We start from the raw sequence: 24,606 nt of genomic DNA, 5'->3' as shown, positions 1-24,606 counted from the left end.
AAACCTCTCAGCCAACCCACATTCTCACCTAGTGCCAACTATCTGCAGTGATTGTCTATGTCCTCCATGCTCGCTACATTGAGATTCCTGCAGGAGGTTGGACGCAGTTGTACAGTCACACTGAAAGTAGTGGATTCATTACCCTTTGAGGTGAATCACTTGTATGAATGTGTGGTGCCTGTTCTTTCGGACATGTCTGAAAGAACAGACACCGTGCATCCATACAATACATATTCACTCCTGTTAAGGGAACATTGTCCTCATGTCAACCACATTTATGCATTTCATGCCATAAATCATAATCTGTATAAAAGAACATAGGATCTTAAATAATAATTCATTTAGAATTCTTATCAGTACTGCAGAATACACGTGCACCAGATGTGACATTTGACGTGAGGACAATGTTCTCTTAAGACTGATTACACACTGATGCTCTGCATAGTGAGCTGCTGCTTGAGAATAGACATCAACATATACGTACATGATGTTTTGCAAGCCACCAAACGGTGCATAGATGATAGTACCTTGTACCACTACTAGTCTTTTTCTTCCCTGCTCCTCTCACAAATGGAGCAAGGGAGAAATGACTGTCTTTATGCCTCCACATGGTCCCTAATTTCTCTTATCTTATTTTGTAGTCCTATTGTGAAATGTATTGGTGGCAATAGAATTTCTGCAATCAATCTCAAATGCTGGGTCTCTAAATTTTCTCAGTGGTATTTGGTGAAACGAACATTATCTTCCACCTAGGAATTCCCATTTGAATTCATGAAGCATCTCCATAATACTTGCATGTTTATTGAACCTACTGGTAAAAAATCTAGCAGCATCTGAATTCCTTCAATGTCTTCCTTTAATCTGATGTGGTAGGGTTCCCAGACATTCAAGCAGTACTCAAGAATGGCTCATGTTTTCTTAATAGATGAGCTGCACTTCCCAAAATTCTCCAAATAAACGAAAATTGACTGTTCGCATCCCGACTGCCATCTTTATGTGCCCATTATTTTTCATATCACTTTTGAACGCTACACCTAGATATTTTATTGACGTGATTGTGCCAAGGAGAACACTATTAATGCTGTATTTGAACATTACAGGATTGTTTTTCCTATTCATCTGCATTAACGTACATTTTTTCACATGTATAACGAGCTGCCATTCATCACGCCAACTAGCAGTTCTGTCTAAGACATCTGTATTCTCCCACAGTCACTCAACATTGACATCTTACCGTACACCACAGTGTCACACGCAAAAAGTCACAGACAGCTACTCACCCTGTCTGTCATATCATTTATGTACATGGAGAACAAAAGTGGGGCATTCCTGAAGATACTATTGTCTCTGAGAAACACTTGTCGTCGAGGATAACATTATCCTTGATGGCAAGTGTTCATCAGAGACTACAGTATCACCAAGAACATGCCACGGTCATGTGATAGAACCACTTTCGTTCTCCATATTTATAAACAATCTGAGGGACAGGATGAGCAGCAGTCTGTGACTTTTTACTGATGATGCCATCGTGTGTGGGAAGATGTCATCATTGAGTGACTGTAGGAGGATACCAGACGTCTTAGACGGAACTGCTAGTTGGTGTGATGAACGGCAGCTTGTTCTAAATGTGGGAAAATGTACATTAATGCAGATGAATAGGAGAAACAACCCTGTACTGCTCAAATACTGCATTAATAGTGTGCTGCTTGAGATAATCACATTGATTAAATATTTAGGAGTAACACTGAAAATCTGGGAATATGGAATCGTTTGGATGGATAGGAAATGTTGCTAATCAGAAATTTAGAGAAATACATCGGTGCTCTTCTCCTTACACATTGTGAATCTCCTTGTTTACATGTATGAGCACCATATTACAAATTAGGGTAAATTACATGGAATTATTAATTAGGCAATTAATTAACTGATGTATGTAATTTTGTACAGAAAAATTAAAGGATCAAAAACATGTAGTCAAAGTGTTGTATGTAACAGTGGCTATGACAAAATCATGGAAATTGGGACTGCTTATGAATTGGAATGCTGATTATTCCTTCAGTCAGTTAGTTTCCAGTAATTTAAAGTACTTTGCAGGAAGGTGGCAATGCTTAGCTTTCTGTTGGCATCGATCATTATATGGAATTATGCTGATTAACAAAGTTTTTCCCATATCAAACTACAGTGCTAACTTTAATTAACTGTAACTTTTAACTAACATACTTTATAGCCATACTGATGGTATTCCTGGAATTAGCCTAACCTTAAAATATGTCCAAACAATAAATTTAAGTAGGGAAAAGCTTAATTACGCATTTGGAGATGAAGAGAAAATTAGAATAAGGAAAAAAGTTAATATCAGGGATCACAAATATAGCAGATGGGATATAACAATCTTGCTGTGTCACAATTGATGCTTTCTAAATCTGTGGACAGAAGCTTTTCTATTTGAAGGAACTCAGAATATGTACAAGAATTCTGCAGCAAACCAATGTTAAGGATATTTGTCTATAATTTTGCTAGTCTGTTATTTTACCCTTCTTATATATGGGAGTCACCTGCACTTTTTTCTTACTGCTTGAGACTTTGCACTTGGTGAGAGATTCGTGATTGTAAGCTAAGTAAGGGGCTAATGCTATTGGGTACTCTTTGTAAAACTAAATATGGATTCCATCTGGCTCAGTTGCTTCTCTGTGCCAGGGATGCCTGTTACTATGTCCTCCATACAACACCTGAAATTGGGATTGTAAATAAAAAAACGTTAATAATGGTTGGGGGGTGGGGGGTGGATGTTGTTGTTTTGAAAAATTAAAAATGTACCTCGTTAACCACTCCTTCTAAAAACATCTGACTTGCCAGGGAGCAAGCAAAACAGTATTTTGAGCTACATTGGAAGTAGCAATCTTTACAGAAAGTTTATTGATGTACTGTAAACAGTGATCATTATTTACAGGTGAAGGTAACTGTTTTCTTTGGAGAATGCCACTGTGAGTCAAGGAAATATTAAGTTGCTGATATTAAATAACCAGCAGATGGAATAGCATGGATAGTATTTAGCACTATAGTAATAGTTTATTGTTAATGCACTATATGGATTAAGTTTCTCTGATTTGCCAGTCTTTTGTTAATCTATATCTAGACTCCTTCCACATCCATGAAGGTTCTCCTTTGTGATGGGATCTGCAGAACACAATTAATTAATGAACACAAAGCTCGGGGCAAATGTTGCATAATCCACAATATGTGTAGGCAAGCAGTGGAAAAAAAATTAATTAATCATATGACATTGATAACTGGGAATCCCTACCTTGGGGAAGTTCGGTCTGTGAGTTGCAAGTCCTTTTAGTTGATGCCACATTGGGCAACTTGTGTGTTGGTGATGACAAAATGATGGTGAGGAACACACAATACCCAGTCTCCAAGCAGAGAAAATCTCTGACCCGACTGGGAATTGAACCCGGACCCACTGCTGCATAGCAGTCAGACATAACAACCACTCAGCTAAGATGTGGATTACACAAGCTGTGGAAGAGAGCATCTACCAGAATCGTAGAGTTAGGAGCAGGGTGAACTCACTGACATTCTACACACATTCTGCACTTTTCATTGTTTGGTCGACACCAGATTTAGTATTTACTTGTGGACAGTGGCACCGGCACCCCTGCCACAAGGCCTGTACCTATTTCTGCCTGTTTCTGTCCGCTACACTCTAATAGTTTTTGCTCTCCTTATCAATGCCATGTTCACAAACTGCTATCACTGATACAAAGGCAAAATCTTTTTTCATCACTAATAATTAATTGGTGCCATTCAGCCTTTGAGTACAAACTCTCACTACACCTCAGGACTTGGACACTTGGAGGTTACACCTGAGAGGGAGCCCAGTGAGCAGCATCATATTTCACAGCTTGTCTTCCACCAGACACATCCTGAGGCTCCAAGATGACATTCTGTGTACAACATTGGTCCTAATATGTGTTACAGCTTTTGTGCAGTTTACAATGGCAGATGGCAATTCACCCATGCATCAGTTCATGCTGCCGTCTGCAAATCGGACAACAAGCTTGTGCACATCTCTTGGCCCACCTCTGGCAACATACACAGCCATCTGACACTTTATATTCAACATGTTGGGCATTTTGTGTACAAAAAGATCTCCTAAAGAACCCTAAGATATGGTGGGATGTACTCTCTGCTGTGCCCTTCAAAGTTGTTTTGTGCAGTATACATGTAGATTTAGACCCCTGCAAGCCCATAACAGAACTTGTATGAAACTGAGAAAACTGCATATAGTGTGGTCATTTATGCCATCCTGCTATCTTTACTAAGTTTAACAAACCCAATATTGTTATTGAAATATCAGACCAATATATCATCTAGCCAAATACAGTTGTTATGGACTCAGCATTTCATACTCAGGATATAATTTCTCCACAACATGGCTCTTTCGGCCATTGTATTTCTACATCTACATCTACATACCATTGTGAGATGCATGGCAGAGGGTATGCCCCATTTTACCAGTTATTAGGTTTTCCTCCTGTTCCATTCACATATGGAGCATGAGAAGAATGATTGTTTGAATGCCTCTGTGTGTGCAATAATTATTCTGATCGTGTCCTCACGATGCCTACGGGAGCAATATATGGAGGGTTGCAGTACTCGTATATTCCTAGAGTCATCATTTAAAGCTGGTTCCTGAAACTTTGTTAATAGACTTTCTTGGGATAGTTTACGTCTGTCTTCAAGAATCTTGCAGTTCAGTTCCTTCAGTATCTCTGTGACACTCTGCCAAGGATCAGACAAACCTATGACCATTTGTGCTGCCCTTCTCCATATATTTTCAATATTCCCTGTGTAGTGGTTAATAAAAAAAAGTGAGAAGAAAAGAAAAAGAAAAAGGTTGAAAATGTGGGAAGAAATCGTAAGTGAAAATGGGTTTTTTAAAATCGTTAATGACCGTGAAAAAAGGAAAGAATGAAATACAAGTCGGACTTCGTATTCCAGAAAGGCTATAGTTGGGGTGGTCCTTGTGGCGTTTTTGAGCAAAAGTTAAACCAATTTCCACTACAAAACTTACTGAAAAGAAACAGAGAATAACAGAATGTAACTGACAGGGGAAAATGGCGTAGCTTTGAGTTCATTCTTTACCAGGTTAACATGTCTTCTTTCGTGCGGCGTCCAGGTCTTCAAAAATCTCCTTCAATTCTGCGTGAAAAGTCTACTCCGAAATCTTGCAATAGTCCAGGAATCACTAATTTATACCAATTAAAATCATCTTGATACTGTATGCAATTTATTTTAGTTGCTTCTCTCCTTGTAGAGAGATTGCACTTTCCCAGTATTCTACCAGTAAACTGAAATCTACCACCTGCTTTACCCACAACTGAGCCTACGCGATCCATCCATTTCATATCCCTACATAGTGTTACACCCAGCTATTTGTATGAGCCGGTCAATTCCAACAGTGACTCATTGATATTATAGTCTTAGGATATGTGCTGCACCAACCCTCCATGCATAAATGATGTTTTTATGTTACATATTTAGAGGTGTTTAAATTTTATTCCAATACTTTATATTCTGAATTTTCCATTGGAAAGTCTTATGCAACAGAACAGTTGCCAATATTTTAAAAGGTAGCTTCCCTTATTAATAACATGAAATTTAACACAATCATACTATAACTGAAGCTTTCTGTATGGAAATCATCCCCTGGTTATAATGGAAATTAAAGGTTGCTGTGTCAGATCTTGATAATATAAAGGATATTTTGTTTTAATATTGGCTTTATGAGGCTCTCAGAAGACAAAACAGAAGTATGCTATGATCTGATGTAACTGCTTCACTGCTGTCATCAGTATTTCTGATAATTTCTCCTGTTGAAAGCATTGTAGTATTTCTGATGACTTGTACCTTTGAGGCTATCCTGAGATTTTGTTTCTGTTTGATTTGTGTAAAATTATCCTTTGATTTTCCTTCTATCATATGATTTTACTTCCTTAGTTTCTCAAAGAGTAAATTAAATAGAATACATGGGAAACATTCAACAGTCTTCATACATGAGATGCTAGTAAATTTGAAGAAAATGGTGTATAACCATTGCATTTTACTCGGAAAAAACTAAAGCCAATAAACATGCAGTATCAGCACAATGATACCAAAATAAATGACCCCAAAAGACTAGAAAACTTTACCAATCTGTATTTCAGCAACATTGCTACCAAAGTGCAACAGAAGTTCAATAAAACAAAGCATTTACAAATGCTGAACAGAATACCACACACAATGATGCTATGACCAACCACAGCAGAAGTATGCAATCTTGTGAGTAACCTAAAATGTAAAAATTCAGCAGGCATAGATGAAGTACCTGTGTGCTTACTGAAGTGCAAAAATCCTATCTATATATAAGACAGGTGAGCCAGAAATCATAGAAAATTACAGACCAGTCTCATTACTGTCATCCTTTTCAAAAGTCATAGAGACCATAATCAAAAACAGGCTCATGGGGTACTTGAGAAAGTTCAATCTTTTGAGTAAAGAACAATTTGGTTTCCTGCCTGGTGAAAGCACAAATTCAGCTGTAGCTCATTTCTCAAATGTTATCCTCGAAGCACTAGACAAAGGAGACCACATAACAGGGATCTTCCTTGATTTGACCAAAGCGTTTGACACAGTAGACCACACAATTTTGCTAAACAAACTAAATGCGCTAGGCGTAAGAGGAGTAACAAACGTGGTTTCATTCATACCTGCAAAACAGGGTCCAACAGGTGGAGATCACTCAAACTAACTCCAATCGTACCTTTTCATATCGTTCAAACCCAGAGTACATCAATATAGGAGTCCCCCAAGGAAGTGTGCTCGGCCCAATCCTCTTTTTAATATACATCAATGATTTTCCACAAAGTGCCAAACATGGTGAATCAGCACTGTTTGCTGATAACAGTAACGTCTTAATCAAAGCTGAGTCACCAAGTGTACTCAATGGAAAAGCCGAGGGAACACTTAAGCATCTATGAAGGTGGATAGAGACTAATAAATTAACCCTTAAAAAAGTATTAGTTTACACTTAAACAGAAAACTGAACAGTACCAAGCTAAAAGTTAATAATGAGCACATAGAACGTGTAGCATCAACAAAATTTTTAGGCATGCATGTCGACTCTCAACTAAATTGGACCGAGTACACTGTGGTACTTCAGCATGCTATGCACTTAGGTTAATAAATTCAGTGTGTAGTAGCTCATGTACTAGAAGTGCATATTTTGTGTAGGTCCGCTCTGTAATTAATTATGGCATATCCTTCTAGGGATCAACAGAGCAGAACAGACAGACAATATTTAAGTTGCAAAAAAGGGCTGTACGAATCATAACGATAAGTAGCAATAGATCCCACTGCATGGAGTTATTCAAATTTTTGGGTATATTGACAGGTCTGTGTGAATACATTTTACAGACAGTAATATACATAAAAAAACACATTGACCAGTTCCCTATAAACAGTTCCATACATGCACATGAAACCAGACACAGACAACACTTACATCTCTATAGGAAAAACAAATAAAAATCTCAAAATCACGTTATATAATGGAATTAAATTGTACAACAATCTTCCGTAAGGGATCAAAGACATAATCGAAATAGAGAACTTCAGGAAATCACTAAAAAAATATCTCTTGGAAAAGTGTTTTTGTACTGTTAAGGATTATTTGGAATGATGTAAATACACTGCTGGCCACCGTAAATGCAACACCAAGAAAGACAAGAGGTAGCACAACAAGATTTATTTTGTAGATAACATGTTGACCAAGTATCAAATGATTACATTTACAGACGTCTGTGACATGTCGTTCCTGCCAGAATCAGTAGCCAGAGTAGCCGCCATTGCTGGAGATCACCGCTGCCTTACGTCTCGGCATTGAGTCAGAGAGACGTGGGATGTGTTCCTGGGGTACAGCAGCCCAAGCAGCTTCCACACGTTGCCAAAGATCATCTGGTGTGGCAGCTGGGGATGTAATCAGGGTCACTCGTTGAGCAACCATGGACCACATGTTTTCTATCGGCGAAAGATCCGGAGACCGAGCCGGCCAGGGAAGCAATTCAATCTGGTTATTGACGAAGAACCTTTGGACAATGCGTGCCCTGTGTGGTCGCGCATTATCCTGTTGAAATATGGCTGTGGCCGAGCCCTGAAGGTAAGTAAGGACAACTGGCTCCAGCACCTCGGATATGTAGCGCCGGCTATTTAAAGTACCGGCAATGCGTACTAGAGGCATGCGAGAGTAATATCCAATACCGCCCCATACCATAATACCCGGTGCAAGACCAGTGTGGCGGTGCATAATGCAGCTGTCCAGCATCCTCTCTCCACGGTGTCTCCACACTCGAATCTGACCATCGTGGTGCTGCAGACAGAAGCGTGCCTCGTCAGTAAAGACAACGTCATTCCATTCTGCCGTCCACATCCGTCTGTCATCACACCATTGGCGATGGAGACGTCTGTGGTTCTGCGTCAATGGTAGACGAAGCAATGGACGTCTTGCGGACAGACCACTCTGCTGTAAACGGCGTCGAATGGTACGCTCAGACACTGGATGATGCGTTACAGACGCTATGTGCTGTGCTATGGTTCGGGATGTCACTGAGCGATCCGTCACTGCCATGCCCACAATTTTCCTATCAGCACGTGCAGTGGTGCACCGAGGTGAATGCGATCGACCACATAGGTCCGTTGTACCCTCCTGCATCCAACGGTCACATATCTGCATTACAGTTGTTTGGTTTCGTCCAACACGACTAGCGATTTCTCTGTATGATAATCCACAATCTCGGTAAGCCACTATCCTTCCTCTGTCGAACTCGGATACTTGATCAAAAGATGTTCGCTGTTGTCTACGAGGCATAACTGATCGTCTTGTGAAACAACCACAAGGTAAACACACGTGCCGAACGTACACTCGTCGAAATCGCCAAGCCTTAAATGGCGGTATGAGGTGGCGCCACAGGCGCGCGTCATGTGCGTCTGCGCTGAAATTCTAATCAGTTGCATATCTCATCGCTGCCAACCCATGGTGTAAATTTCACTTGATTCGGATGCTTCCTTCAGGGTGTTGCATTTACGGTGGCCAGCAGTGTATATAGTTATATGTAAAAAATTATCAACTGTGTTAAGTGGATTAACGATGTATCTTTATGTTACAATATTCATGAATTCTGATATTGACAATTATAAATTTGTGTACCTATTGTATATACTTATGTAGTAAACATCCATAAAATCCTGATTGTCTACAGATGGATAAATAAATAAATAAACAGTTATACCATGCAAGTTTTGAGAACAGCAAAATTCAAAAACACCTGAAGAAGATGGCAGCAGCAGTCATCAAAATAGTGTTCATAAAATGGAAACAATGTGACAGAACATCTTAAGCTCATAATGACTCAAGCAAACTGAGAAAACATGACAGATCACTACTGACACATTAGATAAAAATTTTAGAATTTCTTGAACACAATCCACTTCCCCCTGAAACAAACTAGTATAAAAGCAAATAGCATAATCATCTGTGGAAAGATACAAGTGTAGAAAATATAGGGTGAGGGCTAGTTGCTTATATAGTGTGTCCCACGAGAAATGGTCAATATTCTAGGATGTGACAGAATGATCATCTGAAGGGGGAAAAAAACTAGTAAACATCTGCTCTATAATATATACTTAAGAGCTATGAGCACTCTTTCATCTTGGATAGTATGAGACAAATCTCTTCTACTACAAGTTCTTTATGTTACATATTTTGAGAGGTGGCAGTATGAATAAAAACAAGAAAAAATTGTCCAGTAAATATGGACTGTAAAGTGTGTACCTTAACTTGTTCAGTAGAAGTGTTTCACAGTAGTGAAGATGAACAAGTGCTCATAGCTCTTACATATGTATTGTGTAGCCTGTGTTTACTAGACAATTTTTTCTTGTTTTGGTCCATACTACCTCCTCCCAAAATATGGAAAGCAAAGAGCATGCAGTAGAAGAGATTTGTTTCACAATATGAAAGATGAAGAAGTGCTCACAGCTCTCAATGGATGCATTATAGAGCTCCTGTTTACTAGATTTTTTGTTTAGAATGATTGTTCCTGTCATATTCCTGAATATTGGCCATTCTTTGTATATTATACAAGTAAGTGACCTTGTAAAAATCATTTTTCCACCTTCTAAAAAGATAAAATGAGAGTTAAAACTAAGAGTGAATGAAGAACAAATATCAGCGAAAGTCACAAGAAAGTCTACCCAACTTCTAGGACAAGAACATCCAGAAAGTCATTTGAATGGCCTAACAAAGAATGGCCCAGGAAGACCCCACCTGAAGAAGACTGCTATCATACTTCAACACTTGAATGGAAGAAGCCATATCACATCATGATAAAAATCACTGGCGACAATAATGACAATGTGGCAATTAATTTATGCTCCGTATTGTAATCTGGCAGATTCTTAGAATCTCATTATTATTTTATGGGCTTTATTGGGGTTTAGTTTTGTGTTATTATTAAGATCCACATTATAATGTCTTAGACTTTGTTTTGAGCACTTCAAGACATGAATTAGCCCCTGTATCAGGTAGCGCAACACCTTTTGCCATGGATCAAGTCATGCACTGCAAGCTTGTATGCTAAATTGTCAGTATATAAAACTCATAAATTAAATAATAAACATTGAAATACTACCTTTGATGACTATACATGAACCATTTTGTACTGTTCAGCTTTATATCTTATGATCAACAAAGAGAAGCAAGTTATTTTAACAAATTGTGATCGTAACCATGATACATGAAAATATCTGTAACTAATAGACTGAGAAGCAGTTTAAAGATAAATAGTATTTGAACTACTTTGCTAATGACCACAACTTTTGTAAGAAACTGAAAGGCTATCTACACTATTCCAGAATACAAAACTGCAAGTAATCTAATGAATACCTGCATCTTTGTAGAAGGTCATTACCTTTGGAGAGCATGTATAGTTTGGTGCTGTGCCACCATCTACTTGTTGACAATTGTTATGTTGAAAATTTTGTCCCATACTAGGATTCGAAGTCGAGGGACATCAAAAAAATGTACATTGGCAGTCTTAGTTACTTGTATCAGAAAATGGTTCTCCAATATTCAGTTGAAGACAGTCATGAATGTGCACTTAGTAATGCCCCTGAACTTTTGGTCCAAGAGAAAACTGAATAAACTAACAAATACTCAGTACAGAAATGTAATTTGTGTAACACAGATCTAGAAAACTAAGTGTGATGTGCTAATAGTATGCTGTGAAACTAACTGATTCTCTCAAATTCCATTGCTATTCACAACTCAAAGAATTATAATTACACAATCTAAAATCTTCTAAGCTGTTAGCCCGCATCTCGTGGTCGTGCGGTAGCGTTCTCGCTTCCCACGCCCGGGTTCCCGGGTTCGATTCCCGGCGGGGTCAGGGATTTTCTCTGCCTCGTGATGGCTGGGTGTTGTGTGCTGTCCTTAGGTTAGTTAGGTTTAAGTAGTTCTAAGTTCTAGGGGACTTATAACCACAGCAGTTGAGTCCCATAGTGCTCAGAGCCAAGATTCTAAGCTGTTAGACTGCACAGTTCTGCACCTCAAAATTAAGGTCCATCTATTGGGGCCTTCTTGAGGAGCACTTACTGAGTGACTGAACAAATACAGTTGCAATCAAAGTTTCATGTTTATGTAAAGAATATTTTACCATATAATATTATAATAAACTGTTACTGAATAGTTGTTCACTATGCTTTCTTTCGTTTTACATTTAATTCTAGCACAGGCCATCATTGCTGCTTAATGGTGGTTATAACATTCTGTTAGTTTTTTTTTTTTTTTTAAATTTCCTGTTTTTTCTGTGTGTGGTAACTGTTGAGGATATTTTAACAAATCATATTCAGTGAGGTTTTTTTCTTATTCTGCATCTTCTAATTGCTTAAAATAGAATATGTACTCATTTTGTATGGAGCTCTTAAATAGACTAGTTATTACTTTTTTCAAACATTTGAGGTTAAGAAATCATACTGAAATGTGTAACCAGATTATGTACAGTAACTTACCTGGAGTGTAACATAGTAATAATTGAATTTCATCTAGGGAAATTAAATTTTCTATTGTCAGTTACTTTGACATAAAATGATGTATTTTTCAATCTTTTGTTCTCATTTAGTTACCAATTGTAATTCCACGTGACTACACAGCGTCTGATCTTGAACCAGAGCACCGTGTTGCATATTTCCGAGAAGATATTGGGATTAATTTATTCCACTGGCAGTGGCATCTGTACTATCCATTCTCTGGCTTACCAGCTCTTGTCAATAAGAATCGACGTGGTGAGCTATTCTACTATTTGCATCAGCAGATTACCGCAAGGTTGGTATCATCTGCTTAACACATAACATTAGAAATAAAAAATACATTTTAATTATTTGCAGTGTAATCTATTACTGTTATAATTTCCCACAAATTTATTAGCCAAAGAAAGCTCAGTTTATTTGAGGTTTACATCACTTTGAAGAGGCCATGATTTACAGCTCCTTTGAATTTTTGGAAAATCATGGTTTCCATACAGCTGTATTGTCACTTCATTAAACAACAAGCTTGAGTCAGAAACATATACTTCAATTCACATGTTGCTTTATGGCATGATGCTTGTTAATAGTTATGATTTGTCATGCATCTGATTGTGGTGTCACATTGTACCTGACAGTGGTCCATTTCTGACCGACACTGATTTTTTAATAAAGTTATAATACAGCTGTGTGCAAACCATAATTCTCCAAAAACTAAACAGACAAAAATGGTGTGGTGTCTTGATACTTATTTTGAAATATTAACTTTGTTCCTTTATTAAGTTTTGCTAGTATAATCAGAATAGCATTAAGCAATATAGGGATAGTTTATTGTACAAATTAAGTCTTTTGCATGTCTTTTGTTAATATATACTTTGAATCATCCCACAATCCTGAAAGTGCTCCTTCTAAATGAGTTGTGGAATACAGTGAATGAATGAATGAGTGAATCATTTGAACTGAGGTTGACTGGTGTAGAATTCAATAATGGAAAGAATATTTTACAAAAATACCATAGCATCTGCATTTACCTGAGGCATAACCCCCCCCCCCCCCTCTCTCTCTCTCTCTCTCTCACACACACACACACATATTCACGCAAGCACAGTTCATGCACACATGACCACTGGCTCTGGCTGCCAAGCCCGGACTGAGACAGTGGCCAGAGACAATGGTCATATGCATGTGAGTTGTGCTTGTGTGAATGTGTGTGTGTATGTGTTTTGCCTACTTTAGAAGATGGCCTTATGACTGAAAGCTTACTTGTTTAGCGGCCTGCTTGTTGTTCCTGTCCCCGACTCAGCATATCCACTGTATGGTTAGCAGCAATCTATCCTTTTCATAATATTGTCACTATTCCATCGTGGATTATCCATTGTTTGATTTAGTCTTGGAAATTATCATTTTCAGACAGACAAACAGACAGACATAACAGTTTTAGATAAAACTTTAAACCACAGTAGCTCTTTTTCCATGGTCCAATTTTTATGAAATGAAGCCCATACATTGTCCCAAGTGACGCTCAAGTTACCTGTGAAAACCCCATAAACATTTGTGTAGTAGTTTTTTTTTAACTTCTAATTCACCTATAGGGAGAAGGTATAAACTTGCAGGCACACCTTTGGAGTTTTCTATTCTCTTTGGTGCTGCTGTGTTTTGTTTCAGAAGTTCCTCCATTACAGTTGTATAGTGCTGATTGCAACTATTACACGTGTGCTGTGGATATATTTGCATTAAGACATGTGACTTTTTCCTATTCACAGATACACTCCTGGAAATTGAAATAAGAACACCGTGAATTCATTGTCCCAGGAAGGGGAAACTTTATTGACACATTCCTGGGGTCAGATACATCACATGATCACACTGACAGAACCACAGGCACATAGACACAGGCAACAGAGCATGCACAATGTCGGCACTAGTACAGTGTATATCCACCTTTCGCAGCAATGCAGGCTGCTATTCTCCCATGGAGACGATCGTAGAGATGCTGGATGTAGTCCTGTGGAACGGCTTGCCATGCCATTTCCACCTGGCGCCTCAGTTGGACCAGCGTTCGTGCTGGACGTGCAGACCGCGTGAGACGACGCTTCATCCAGTCCCAAACATGCTCAATGGGGGACAGATCCGGAGATCTTGCTGGCCAGGGTAGTTGACTTACACCTTCTAGAGCACGTTGGGTGGCACGGGATACATGCGGACATGCATTGTCCTGTTGGAACAGCAAGTTCCCTTGCCGGTCTAGGAATGGTAGAACGATGGGTTCGATGACGGTTTGGATGTACCGTGCACTATTCAGTGTCCCCTCGACGATCACCAGTGGTGTACGGCCAGTGTAGGAGATCGCTCCCCACACCATGATGCCGGGTGTTGGCCCTGTGTGCCTCGGTCGTATGCAGTCCTGATTGTGGCGCTCACCTGCACGGCGCCAAACACGCATACGATCATCGTTGGCACCAAGGCAGAAGCGACTCTCATCGCTGAAGACGACACGTCTCCATTCGTCCCTCCATTCACGCCTGTCGCGACACTACTGGAGGCGGGCTGCACGATGTTGGGGCGTGAGCGGAAGACGGCCTAACGGTGTGCGGGACCGTAGCCCAGCTTCATGGAGATGGTTGCGAATGGTCCTCGCTGATACCCCAGGAGCAACAGTGTCCCTAATTTGCTGGGAAGTGGCGGTGCGGTCCCCTACGGCACTGCGTAGGATTCTACGGTCTTGGCGTGCATCCGTGCGTCGCTGCGGCCCGGTCCCAGGTCGACGGGCACGTGCACCTTCCGCCGACCACTGGCGACAACATCGATGTACTGTGGAGACCTCACGCCCCACGTGTTGAGCAATTCGGCGGTACGTCCACCCGGCCTCCCGCATGCCCACTATACGCCCTCGCTCAAAGTCCGTCAACTGCACATACGGTTCACGTCCACGCTGTCACGGCATGCTACCAGTGTTAAAGACTGCGATGGAGCTCCGTATGCCACGGCAAACTGGCTGACACTGACGGTGGCGGTGCACAAATGCTGCGCAGCTATCGCCATTCGACGGCCAACACCGCGGTTCCTGGTGTGTCCGCTGTGCCGTGCGTGTGATAATTGCTTGTACAGCCCTCTCGCAGCGTCCGGAGCAAGTATGGTGGGTCTGACACACCGGTGTCAATGTGTTCTTTTTTCCATTTCCAGGAGTGTGTGTGTCTGTTACTTGGATGGTTTACCACTAATAGCTCTGCATACTGTAGGTCAGACTACATTTATTTGGTGTCTTACTATATAAAAAAAGATTCCCAGATCTTTTCTACACTGTCCTGTTTCCTCTGCCCTACTATAATCACCAGACTGAATTTTTTTTTTTAATTTAGCCCCTGTGTTGTCCTAATATTTTTTATCATCTCAAAGTTCTATTGTTTGTCTGAATGTTCTACAACAAGAGTATTCACAAGCTGAACTTTTTGTCTGTCTGTAGATGTAGTCAACAGAACATGGTCTGTTAATGTGGTTGATGCTGCAGTACATCTCATCGGTATTTTTTATTTTTATTTTTGTATATGAAATCGGAGATTTTATGTCCCCATAACATCGTGAAAACTTCATGTGTAGCCCCCGTCTTCCAGCATATCTATATTTAAGTCACCTGCTATTATTACAAAAATGCATTTCTTCATGACTCTTCTCTGTTCTCATTTATCTAAGTCCAGACAGTTTTAGAGATATTAAAAGTAGTTTGTATTTCTAGCTTTTAATGGCTAGCAGTAGCACATCAACTTACGGTAAACAGTTTTCGATGCTTGAGATTGGAGATCAGTATATCATACCTCTTAGAAGGCATTTTCCCCCCATGAACTTTATTTGCACTGCTGATACTTCAAAGCAAAACTCTGTGCAATTTGAGATCTGTAGTGAAGTATAGTCCTCTACCTTGCTGTCCACAGATGTTGCTATTTTCCCACTCTTACATTTAGTTCTGCAATAGTATGCTACATTTTTGTATCCCATTAAGTTGAAAAGCCTTAACACACTCTCTTTTAAACCTTTTTCTGTTCTCGATACATCTTTCCATGTTGAAGGGGTAGAATCCAGATGGCACCATTTGTGAGCCAGCTGTTGAAGTTAACCTTGTTGTGCTGTACAATATCCTTGGCAACTGGGTAATTGAGTTCACTGGTGACCATGCTTCAAACAGAACCTCTGGTCATGGCTGTACAGCTGTGTAATGACTGTGATAGAATTTACTTACACTAGCAAACCAAAAACATTGTAATCACCTGCTTAATAGCACGTTGGTCCATCTTTGGAATGCGTTACAGCAGTGATTCTGCATGTCATGGATTTGCCAAGTACTTGCTAGGTTTCCCCAAGCATGTGGAGCCAGATGTCTGTGCACACGTAACACAATTACTGTAGATTTTGGGTTAGCAGTTTGTGGGCATGGAGCTAGTGCATGATACAGGGTGTATACTACCCAGGAGATCCGGAAAAAAACCAGAAATTTTTTTATCTGGGAGAAAACTGGGTAAAACTGAGGGATTTTTTAGAATTCCTTGAATTTTTCATTGTTTTAGTTTTCAGTTAAATTTTTGTAACTTTGACTGGTATGAACCAATACTCTTACAAAGGATATTACTGTGTCTCGTTACTGCTGCAATAAGACATGAACGAGAGAACAAAAAACAACGAAAAAAAACTTAAGTTACAAAAGAAATATGCCATATACAACAACAAGACACAGTCCTCATACAAACATCTGCCAACAGCAGAATGTGTCAAAGGCTTTAGGAATACTATGCAGTGCTTCATAACAAATTACCTCCAATAAGTGTGATGTCGAAACTGGTTGCATTAGATATGTTTGAGCAGTTGCGAGCGAGCTCATGTGTATGCGCAGTTCAGTCACGTATGAATAGTATCTTCTCCTGCTTCTGGCTACAGAAGTGTAGCAGTTAGCTGTATAAGCAATAGCAGCAAGCAGCCAGATGCCACTCGGAAAAATTTTACTGGTGCGCCTAAGCTGCCAGATTCATGCATGCACAGCAGGCCTGGGTCTAGGGGGCAGAGGCTAACCAGGATATCTGCACCGGGCGGCAGTTTCGGGGGGTATGGGGGGATGCCAAATTCATATTCTTGAGGAAAAAGACCTGGTTTCACAAAGTGCCTAGCATCTAGTGCACGTTGAAGTATCGCTTATTCATATGATTTTGAACTGTATCCCTGTTGGTTTTTGAACAAATTCTAAGTTGACTTCTGAATGAATCATAAGTTGATTTTTGAATGCATGCATGTTGTGCATGATGTCTTTGCCAGGGGAATCCCCGTCACATCTAGAAATAAATTTTCCTGTAGATAAAAGGGGACAAGGCTATACGAGCTGAGCGGAATAAAACCGAATGGGTGAATGCCAATTGCTGTATATGTGGTTGATTGGGTTTGCAAATGGTCAGCGTTGTTATAATTAGCAAAATCCATAGATTCAGACTACCAGAGTGGAAATAAACAACTAACAGGAATAACAGGTAACAAAGATTATGTATTATCTTCTTGGTGTATCCAAGAAAATGAGATTTTGACAGAAAATTTTTGGCCAGACTGCGACACGTAAGGCCCAGTTGTACAGTCCCTGGCTAGCAGCCGCTATAGTTCTATTCTGGGAGCAGCGCAGAAAACACATTGTATGGACACATAATGAAGCCTACCCAGAGAATAAACACAGGGTAACTAAACTGGTGATTGTGGCCGGGTTAGTGAAGTTAAGCGAACAATAAGTTTTGACACTGACAAGAATAGTACAGAATTAGTGATGACAAGATTGTGTCTTAGAAAGAGGAAGGAGAAGAAATGGGGACATCACACAAATCGTGGAAGAATATGATGATTCCAAATTTATATAGAAATATTAGGCATTTGATATTGGTACTTCGTAAATTATATTCCGTTGTGTTACTTATGTAAATGTGGTAGATAAAAATGAGCATTTGTGCTTATTTGGTGTGTGTTACAATTGCTGCAATATTAGAAAGGCCTATTTCGTTTTATCTAGCAGACAGTGACAAAATAGACGTAATCAGATCAGGAAACCACACCAGTCTTGGGTACTGTTTGTATTAACAGCTTTTTCAGTATTAGACAACGAAGTTTCGTTTTTTCATGTAGCAAAACATTTGATGATCTTTGATGAGGTAATAGATTCTTTCCCAGAAAGGAAAGCATGCCATGTAAAGCTGTAGCAAGATTATAGAGAATAATAAGCTGGGACCTAAGGATTGAAGAAATGTATACTGTCTTGCTTGTCTCTGGTCTTTACTGGTTTTATGTATCCTATATTTAATATTATGTCACACAAAAAAGCAAATTATTGGCTAATAGGCAGTAAAGAGTGCAAATTTTCTGAAGGGTTCTTGTTCTTCCAGTTTGCAAATAATCCCATCCAGTATTAATTCCGAGTTTTTTTTAAGAGGGGCTGGATGCCAAGCCAGCCGAGTAGAAGCAGGACAAGCACCACAAGACATTTTAACTTCCAGTGTCCTGAATATAGTTTGATGGCACCCATTACAAAATATTACACGTTTGAGTTCCACAGTGACGTGTGATACAAGAATGCTGTGTGAAGAGGCATGGCACTGCACTTTGGCACACTTAAGACCAAATAACGTGTCTTACATTTCTTGAACACATATATTTTTTGTATTAGAAAAATAAAATGTGTGCTACAAAATGAACATATTTTTGAAAAGTTTATTTATTTTTTTTTTTTTTAATTTTTGGCATCCTACCTCAAATGCTCAGGGGAGAGGGAGCACCATTACCTAGTATTGCACCAGTTCAGAAATATCATAGATCTGAGGCTGATGCACAGAGCAGTCTGCGTTGTAGTGGGGATGTGGGTAGTCTCCATGTGACCCGTGTTTACATTTAATGACTTTTGCTGTTTCATCCTCATGTATAGCTCTGACATCAAATGAAAACAAAACTGATTTCTGTGGCAGGGAGCTATCAAGCGAATTAAAATATATTCACATAATTACAGAAGGCTAAAATATGTTATTAGTTTCAGATTTTATTTTATTCCCACCTTTCTGACAGTCATGCATTAATCGCCTTGCAGAACAATGAAGTTATTTTTGTCAGTTTGCTAAAGAAATTTGGCTTTTATTGATCTTTTCTGCTGAGGCAGTCAATTTATTTGAAACGAAATGTCTAATTCCACACTATTGGCTAGTTTCAACTGTTTGCTGCCTTTCAAGTGTACTATGTTTTCATCTTATAGCATGTATGGCATTATGCCATAATTAAGAACCAAACATAAGATAATACAGTACTGGTACTCCAAGAAAATTTACACCTGAATCTGGACATGTGAATGTGCACTTCAAACCGAATTATGCATTTTAGTATGGTTCACAAAATTCCAATGTTCTTGGAGTATCCTCTAATGTCTTACTTCTTTTATGACATAATGTAAGATCTTTTAATGTTTTACACACATGAACATATGGGCTTCCTGCATCATTGTACCTGTGCAAGTGCTGTGATGCCTGTTATCTGGTGCTCTCTGGCAACTGCTGAAACAAACCTACACCATGTGATCAAAAGTATCCGGACACCACCAAAAACATACATTTTTCAAATTAGGTGCATTGTGCTGCCACCTATTGCCAGGTACTCCATATCAGTGACCTCTGTAGTCATTAGACATCGTGAGAGAGCAGAATTGGGTGCACCACAGAACTCACAGTCTTCGAACATGGTCAGGTGATTGGGTGTCACTTGGGTTGTACATCTGTATGTGAGATTTGCACACTTCCAGACATCCCTAGGTCCACGTTTCCGATGTGATAATGAAGTGGAAACATGAAGGAACACGTACAGCACAAAAGCATACAGGCCGACCTCGTCTGTTGACTGACAGAGACTGCCAACAGTTGAAGAGGGTCGTAATGTGTAATAGGCAGATTTCTATCCAGACCATAACACAGGAATTCCAAACTGCATCAGGATCCAGTGCAAGTACGAGTACTATGACAGTTTGGCAGGGTGTGGGTATGACGAATGCCAGGGAATGTCATCTGTCAGTGTGTGTAGTGCCACCAGTAAAATTCAGAGGCGGTGGTGTTATGGTTTGGTCATGTTTTTCATGGAGAGGGCTTGCACCCCTTGTTGTTTTGCGTGGCACTATCACAGCACAAACCTACATTGATGATTCTCACTGTTGAAGAGCAATTCAGGAATGGCAATTGCATCTTTCAACACAACTGAGCACCTGTCCATAATGCACAGCCTGTGGCAGAGTGGTTACATGACAATAACATCCTTGTAATGGACTGGCCTGAGCTGAATCCTATAGAACACCTTTGGGATATTTTCGAATGCTGACTTCATGCCAAGCCTCACTGACCAACATCAATATGTCTCCTCAGTGCAGCACTCCATGAAGGATGGGCTGCCATTCCCCAAAAAACCTTCAGGCACCTGATTGAATGTGTGCCCGTAAGAGTGGAAGCTGTCATCAGGGCTAAAGGTGGGCCAACATCATATTGAATTCCAGCATTACTGATGGAGGGCGTCATGAACTTGTAAGTAATTTTCAGCCAGGTGTCCAGATACTTTTGATCACATAATGTATTTCTAACAGGTCACAGGAAAATATTACGAATGTTTGTTTGAAAAGGGTTACTTTCAAAATAAATTTCGTTTTACGCAAGATGAACGGCGTGCGAGAATGAACGATGAATTTCTTAAATCACAGAGCGTTTGACTCTCATTTGAAAATAAACTCTTTCAGGACGAACATTTAGAATAATTTCTAGGCATGATCAGACATTTATGTCATCGTTAAAAATTTTACTGGCACATTTGTGTGACATATCTCAAAGTGTAACACGCGCAAAGAAGATCAACATTATACATGAAAGCTTAGCTTCTCTTGCAGCTTATTAATCTTCGAGAACAAGCTTTTCTTTCCTTGTAGCAACACTACGTGTATTAATTTAAACCATTACCTTTTGCTGTTTGTGTGTTCACGCTACTTAACAGTGTTGTTGCTGTTGATTGACTACGTCACATGTCCTGTGCTCTGAATATCCGCTGTCATCAGATGGCGAGATCACGTGACATGAGTGAGCTATGACTGGCTTACAATCTTGATTTCAGTGCTTGGGAAAGTAACATGCAGTATATGGTGGAATTCGAATTTATGCTTTCATAACACGAAAATATGCAGTGTAGATGTTGCTGCACATCAGGCACCAAGTGTCGGGGAATTCTACGCCGGTGTTAAAACCATAACCATTGAAAGTATTGATAAGTTTTACTGCTCCAAGGAAAAGTATATTGTCACTTAACACGGAAAAAGTGTATTTTCATGTGGGAGAAAGTGTATTTTTAATCAGGAAATGCGGGAAAAATCCAGGACTTTTTTTTCCTCGACCTCATATACACCCTGGTGATAGCATCCGAGGTGTGTCCCATGGGGTTCGTATCACAAAAATTTGGCAGCCAAGACACCAACATGAGTTGACTATAATGCTTCTAAAACCACTCAGGTCTTGTGACATTGACGGTTGGAAGATGCCATCACCTTTCAGAAGGGCATTGAGTGTGAAGGGACACAGGTGATGCAAAATAATGTTCACTTAGTCCACACCTGTTATGGTGCCATCAATTACTACCACATGTCTCATATAATTCCAGGCAAATTTCCCTCCACAGCACAGTATTGCCACTACTCACCTACATCTGTGGTGTGGTGCATGGATTGAACAGCTATTTAACTGAGTGGCAGCGTATCTGAACATGAACATCAATCTGATGTAATAAGAAATGTGATCCATTTTATCAGACAAAATGTTGCCATTGATACGCAGTCCAGTGTCAATGGCTCAGTGCTCACTGCAGTTGTAAATGACGTGGGATCCCTCAGGGGTCCTCTGCTGTGGAGCTCCATGCTTGATAATGTACACTGAATAATATGCTTTGAAACACCTCTGCCTGCATCAGAATTGTACTCTATCATCAGATCTGCTGCCGATCACAGTTTATCCTGCTTTACAGAGCAGGCAAGCCCTCGCCCTCCACATTCTTTGATGACACATGGACATCCAACATCTTGTTGCCTACTTGTGTTTTCATCATGCTTCAAAACCACCTTCTGTAGATACTCATGACAGTACCACACAAACAGCCAACCAGCTTCACCATTTCTGAGGTGTTTGTTCCCAGGCAGTGGACCATAGCAATCCACCTTTTGTGGAATTCAGGCAGTGGACTCTAGATATCTACCTTTTGTGGAATTCATGTATGTTATTGGATTATCCCATTTGTGGCCCTTATGATTATTAGAATGATTCACCATTCGTCACTGCTTGACTTATATACCAGGTTGTTACAATTAAAGTGCAGTTATTTACAGAGGTCCAGTGTGGTCTGTAACTACTGTATGGCAGTGTATTTTAATGGGTTAATGCAGAACTGATTTAAACTGGAAAAAAATTAGTTCCATTTTTGGCCACCAGGTGCAAATCCGGTGTTGTACAGCATCTCATCAATGTCTCTGGTGCTCATTGATCAGAGCCTCTTCTAACTCCTGTAGTGACAAGGTAGGCGGAAATCTGCTCCGGAGTCTGCACACCAATACCGCCCACAAGGGTTCGATAATGTTCAAGTCCAAGGACTGTGCTGGCCAGGGAAGAAATTGCATTTCAGTTGCATGTTCCTCATACCACAACTGTATTGCCCTGGCTGTGTGAATGGGTGCATTATCGTCGTGAAATATGGCATCATTGTTGGCGAACAACATCTGAATCATGGGGTGCACCTGATCACCTATTGTTCACATATTCTTTGGCTGTAACACAGTCTTTGAGAGTAATGATGGAACCAGCAGAATACCATGATATGGTTGCCCACACCATCACACTTCCACCTCCATGCTTAATTGTTTGAATCAAGCAGTCAGGATTGTAGGCTTCCTTTGGCATTCTCCAGACGTAAACCCAGCCCAGTGTTGGAAATAATGTAAACGTTGACTCGTCGGACCATATGATGTGTTTCTATTGATCAGCCATCCAGGATTTATGCTCATGACACCATGTTTTACACTTCTTTGTGTTGGTTGTTGTCACTAATGGTTTCGGTATAGTAGCTCATCCATGAATATTCATTTTATGGAGTTATCGGCAGACATTTCTGATAGATACGGGGTCTCAAAGGTGGCTATTGAGCTCTGCAATCACTTTAGGTGCCATAGTTTTGTATTGGTTGGTTGGTTTTTGGGGGAAGAGACCAAAAAGCGAGGTCATCGGTCTCATCGGATTAGGGAAGGAAGTCGGCCGTGCCCTTTCAGAGGAACAATCCCAGCATTTGCCTGAAGCGATTTAGGGAAATCACGGAAAACCTAAATCAGGATGGCCAGACGCGGGATTGAACCGTCGTCCTCCCGAATGCGAGTCCAGTGTGCTAACCACTGCGCCACCTCGCTCGGTAGTTTTGTATTGTTTTGACACAATTTGTGTTAGTGTATGATGATCTCTGTCATCTAGTTTTGATTTGTGCATGCTGTTACACTTACACAATGATGTATTGCTATGTTTTGTGTAGGCTGTCATGACTGATGAAACAGTTGCTCTTGAAACATTCAATAAATTGGCAGTCTTGGTTACTGATGCTCAGCTAATCGGGCCCCTACAACCTGCCCTCTTTGGAACTCTGTTAGGTCTTTCATTCAACATCGACCAAGGCCTCTGAATGCAATTACGAAGTGTGCACTACTCATAAACAACCTGCACTGATGCCTAGTCTGTACTGAATATGCACAGTCCAGCATGATATGTGCCTTACCCCCGTTGTTGACTGTCAAACACACCATCCCATTACCACCACTGTTCGGATTATTTTGTCTATCCCATGTATATCAGGCCTGTTGCATGCATGTGTTTTTTAGTTTCTAGTCTTGCTAACTGAGAATCCATAACTCTTCTAGGCTTAGGAATGCTGAAAAAAGGCATTCAAGCAGGGGGTCCCCTCTTCAGAAAAGAGAAGTAACTAAAGTCAGCTCCGCTCACACCAAGTGCCATACAGGTGGCGATTGTTAACATTACAATATAATGAAAAGGATATTTGCTACTCACCTTAAACCAGAGACGCTGATTCGCAGAAAGAAACATACCAAAAAAGTAAGGAAATTTCCCACACAGCAGCACACAATGGCAGACAAGCACATTTCAGATAGTTCTATGATTTTCTCAGAAATCCACTTGACCCCACATGAGGGGAAGGTGGAGCAGAGTGTTCCTAGCCTATAATGAAACCCCACCCCTCTTAAAAAAGTGTAGAAATATCCTTTGGTCCTTTGATGTCATTCATAGGTGTTCCAACCCTGTGATGGTAGGTTTCTGACCAGAGAAGTAGAACTTTGCATTTTCCTGTCTCATTCCCACCACAGTTAGCACTGACAGTACTATACCTCTCATAGGATTTGAATTTTTGTTTCTCTGCATCACC

The 24,606-nt window shown here is 40.1% G+C and overlaps 1 protein-coding gene across 1 annotated transcript in view; it reads left to right on the top strand.

Annotated features, from left to right (window-relative positions):
* Positions 1–24,606, top strand: part of LOC126203473 (phenoloxidase 2-like) — an 81,786-nt gene that overhangs the window by 9,131 nt on the left and 48,049 nt on the right. The window contains exon 4 of the mRNA XM_049937791.1: positions 12,216–12,418. Within this exon, the coding sequence (XP_049793748.1) occupies positions 12,216–12,418 (203 nt within the window). The remainder of the gene's footprint in view (positions 1–12,215; positions 12,419–24,606) is intronic.

The sequence above is a fragment of the Schistocerca nitens genome, chromosome 9, assembly GCF_023898315.1.
Source record: "Schistocerca nitens isolate TAMUIC-IGC-003100 chromosome 9, iqSchNite1.1, whole genome shotgun sequence".
Classification (NCBI taxonomy): domain Eukaryota; kingdom Metazoa; phylum Arthropoda; class Insecta; order Orthoptera; family Acrididae; genus Schistocerca; species Schistocerca nitens.
This window is presented reverse-complemented; position numbering and strand designations above follow the sequence as displayed.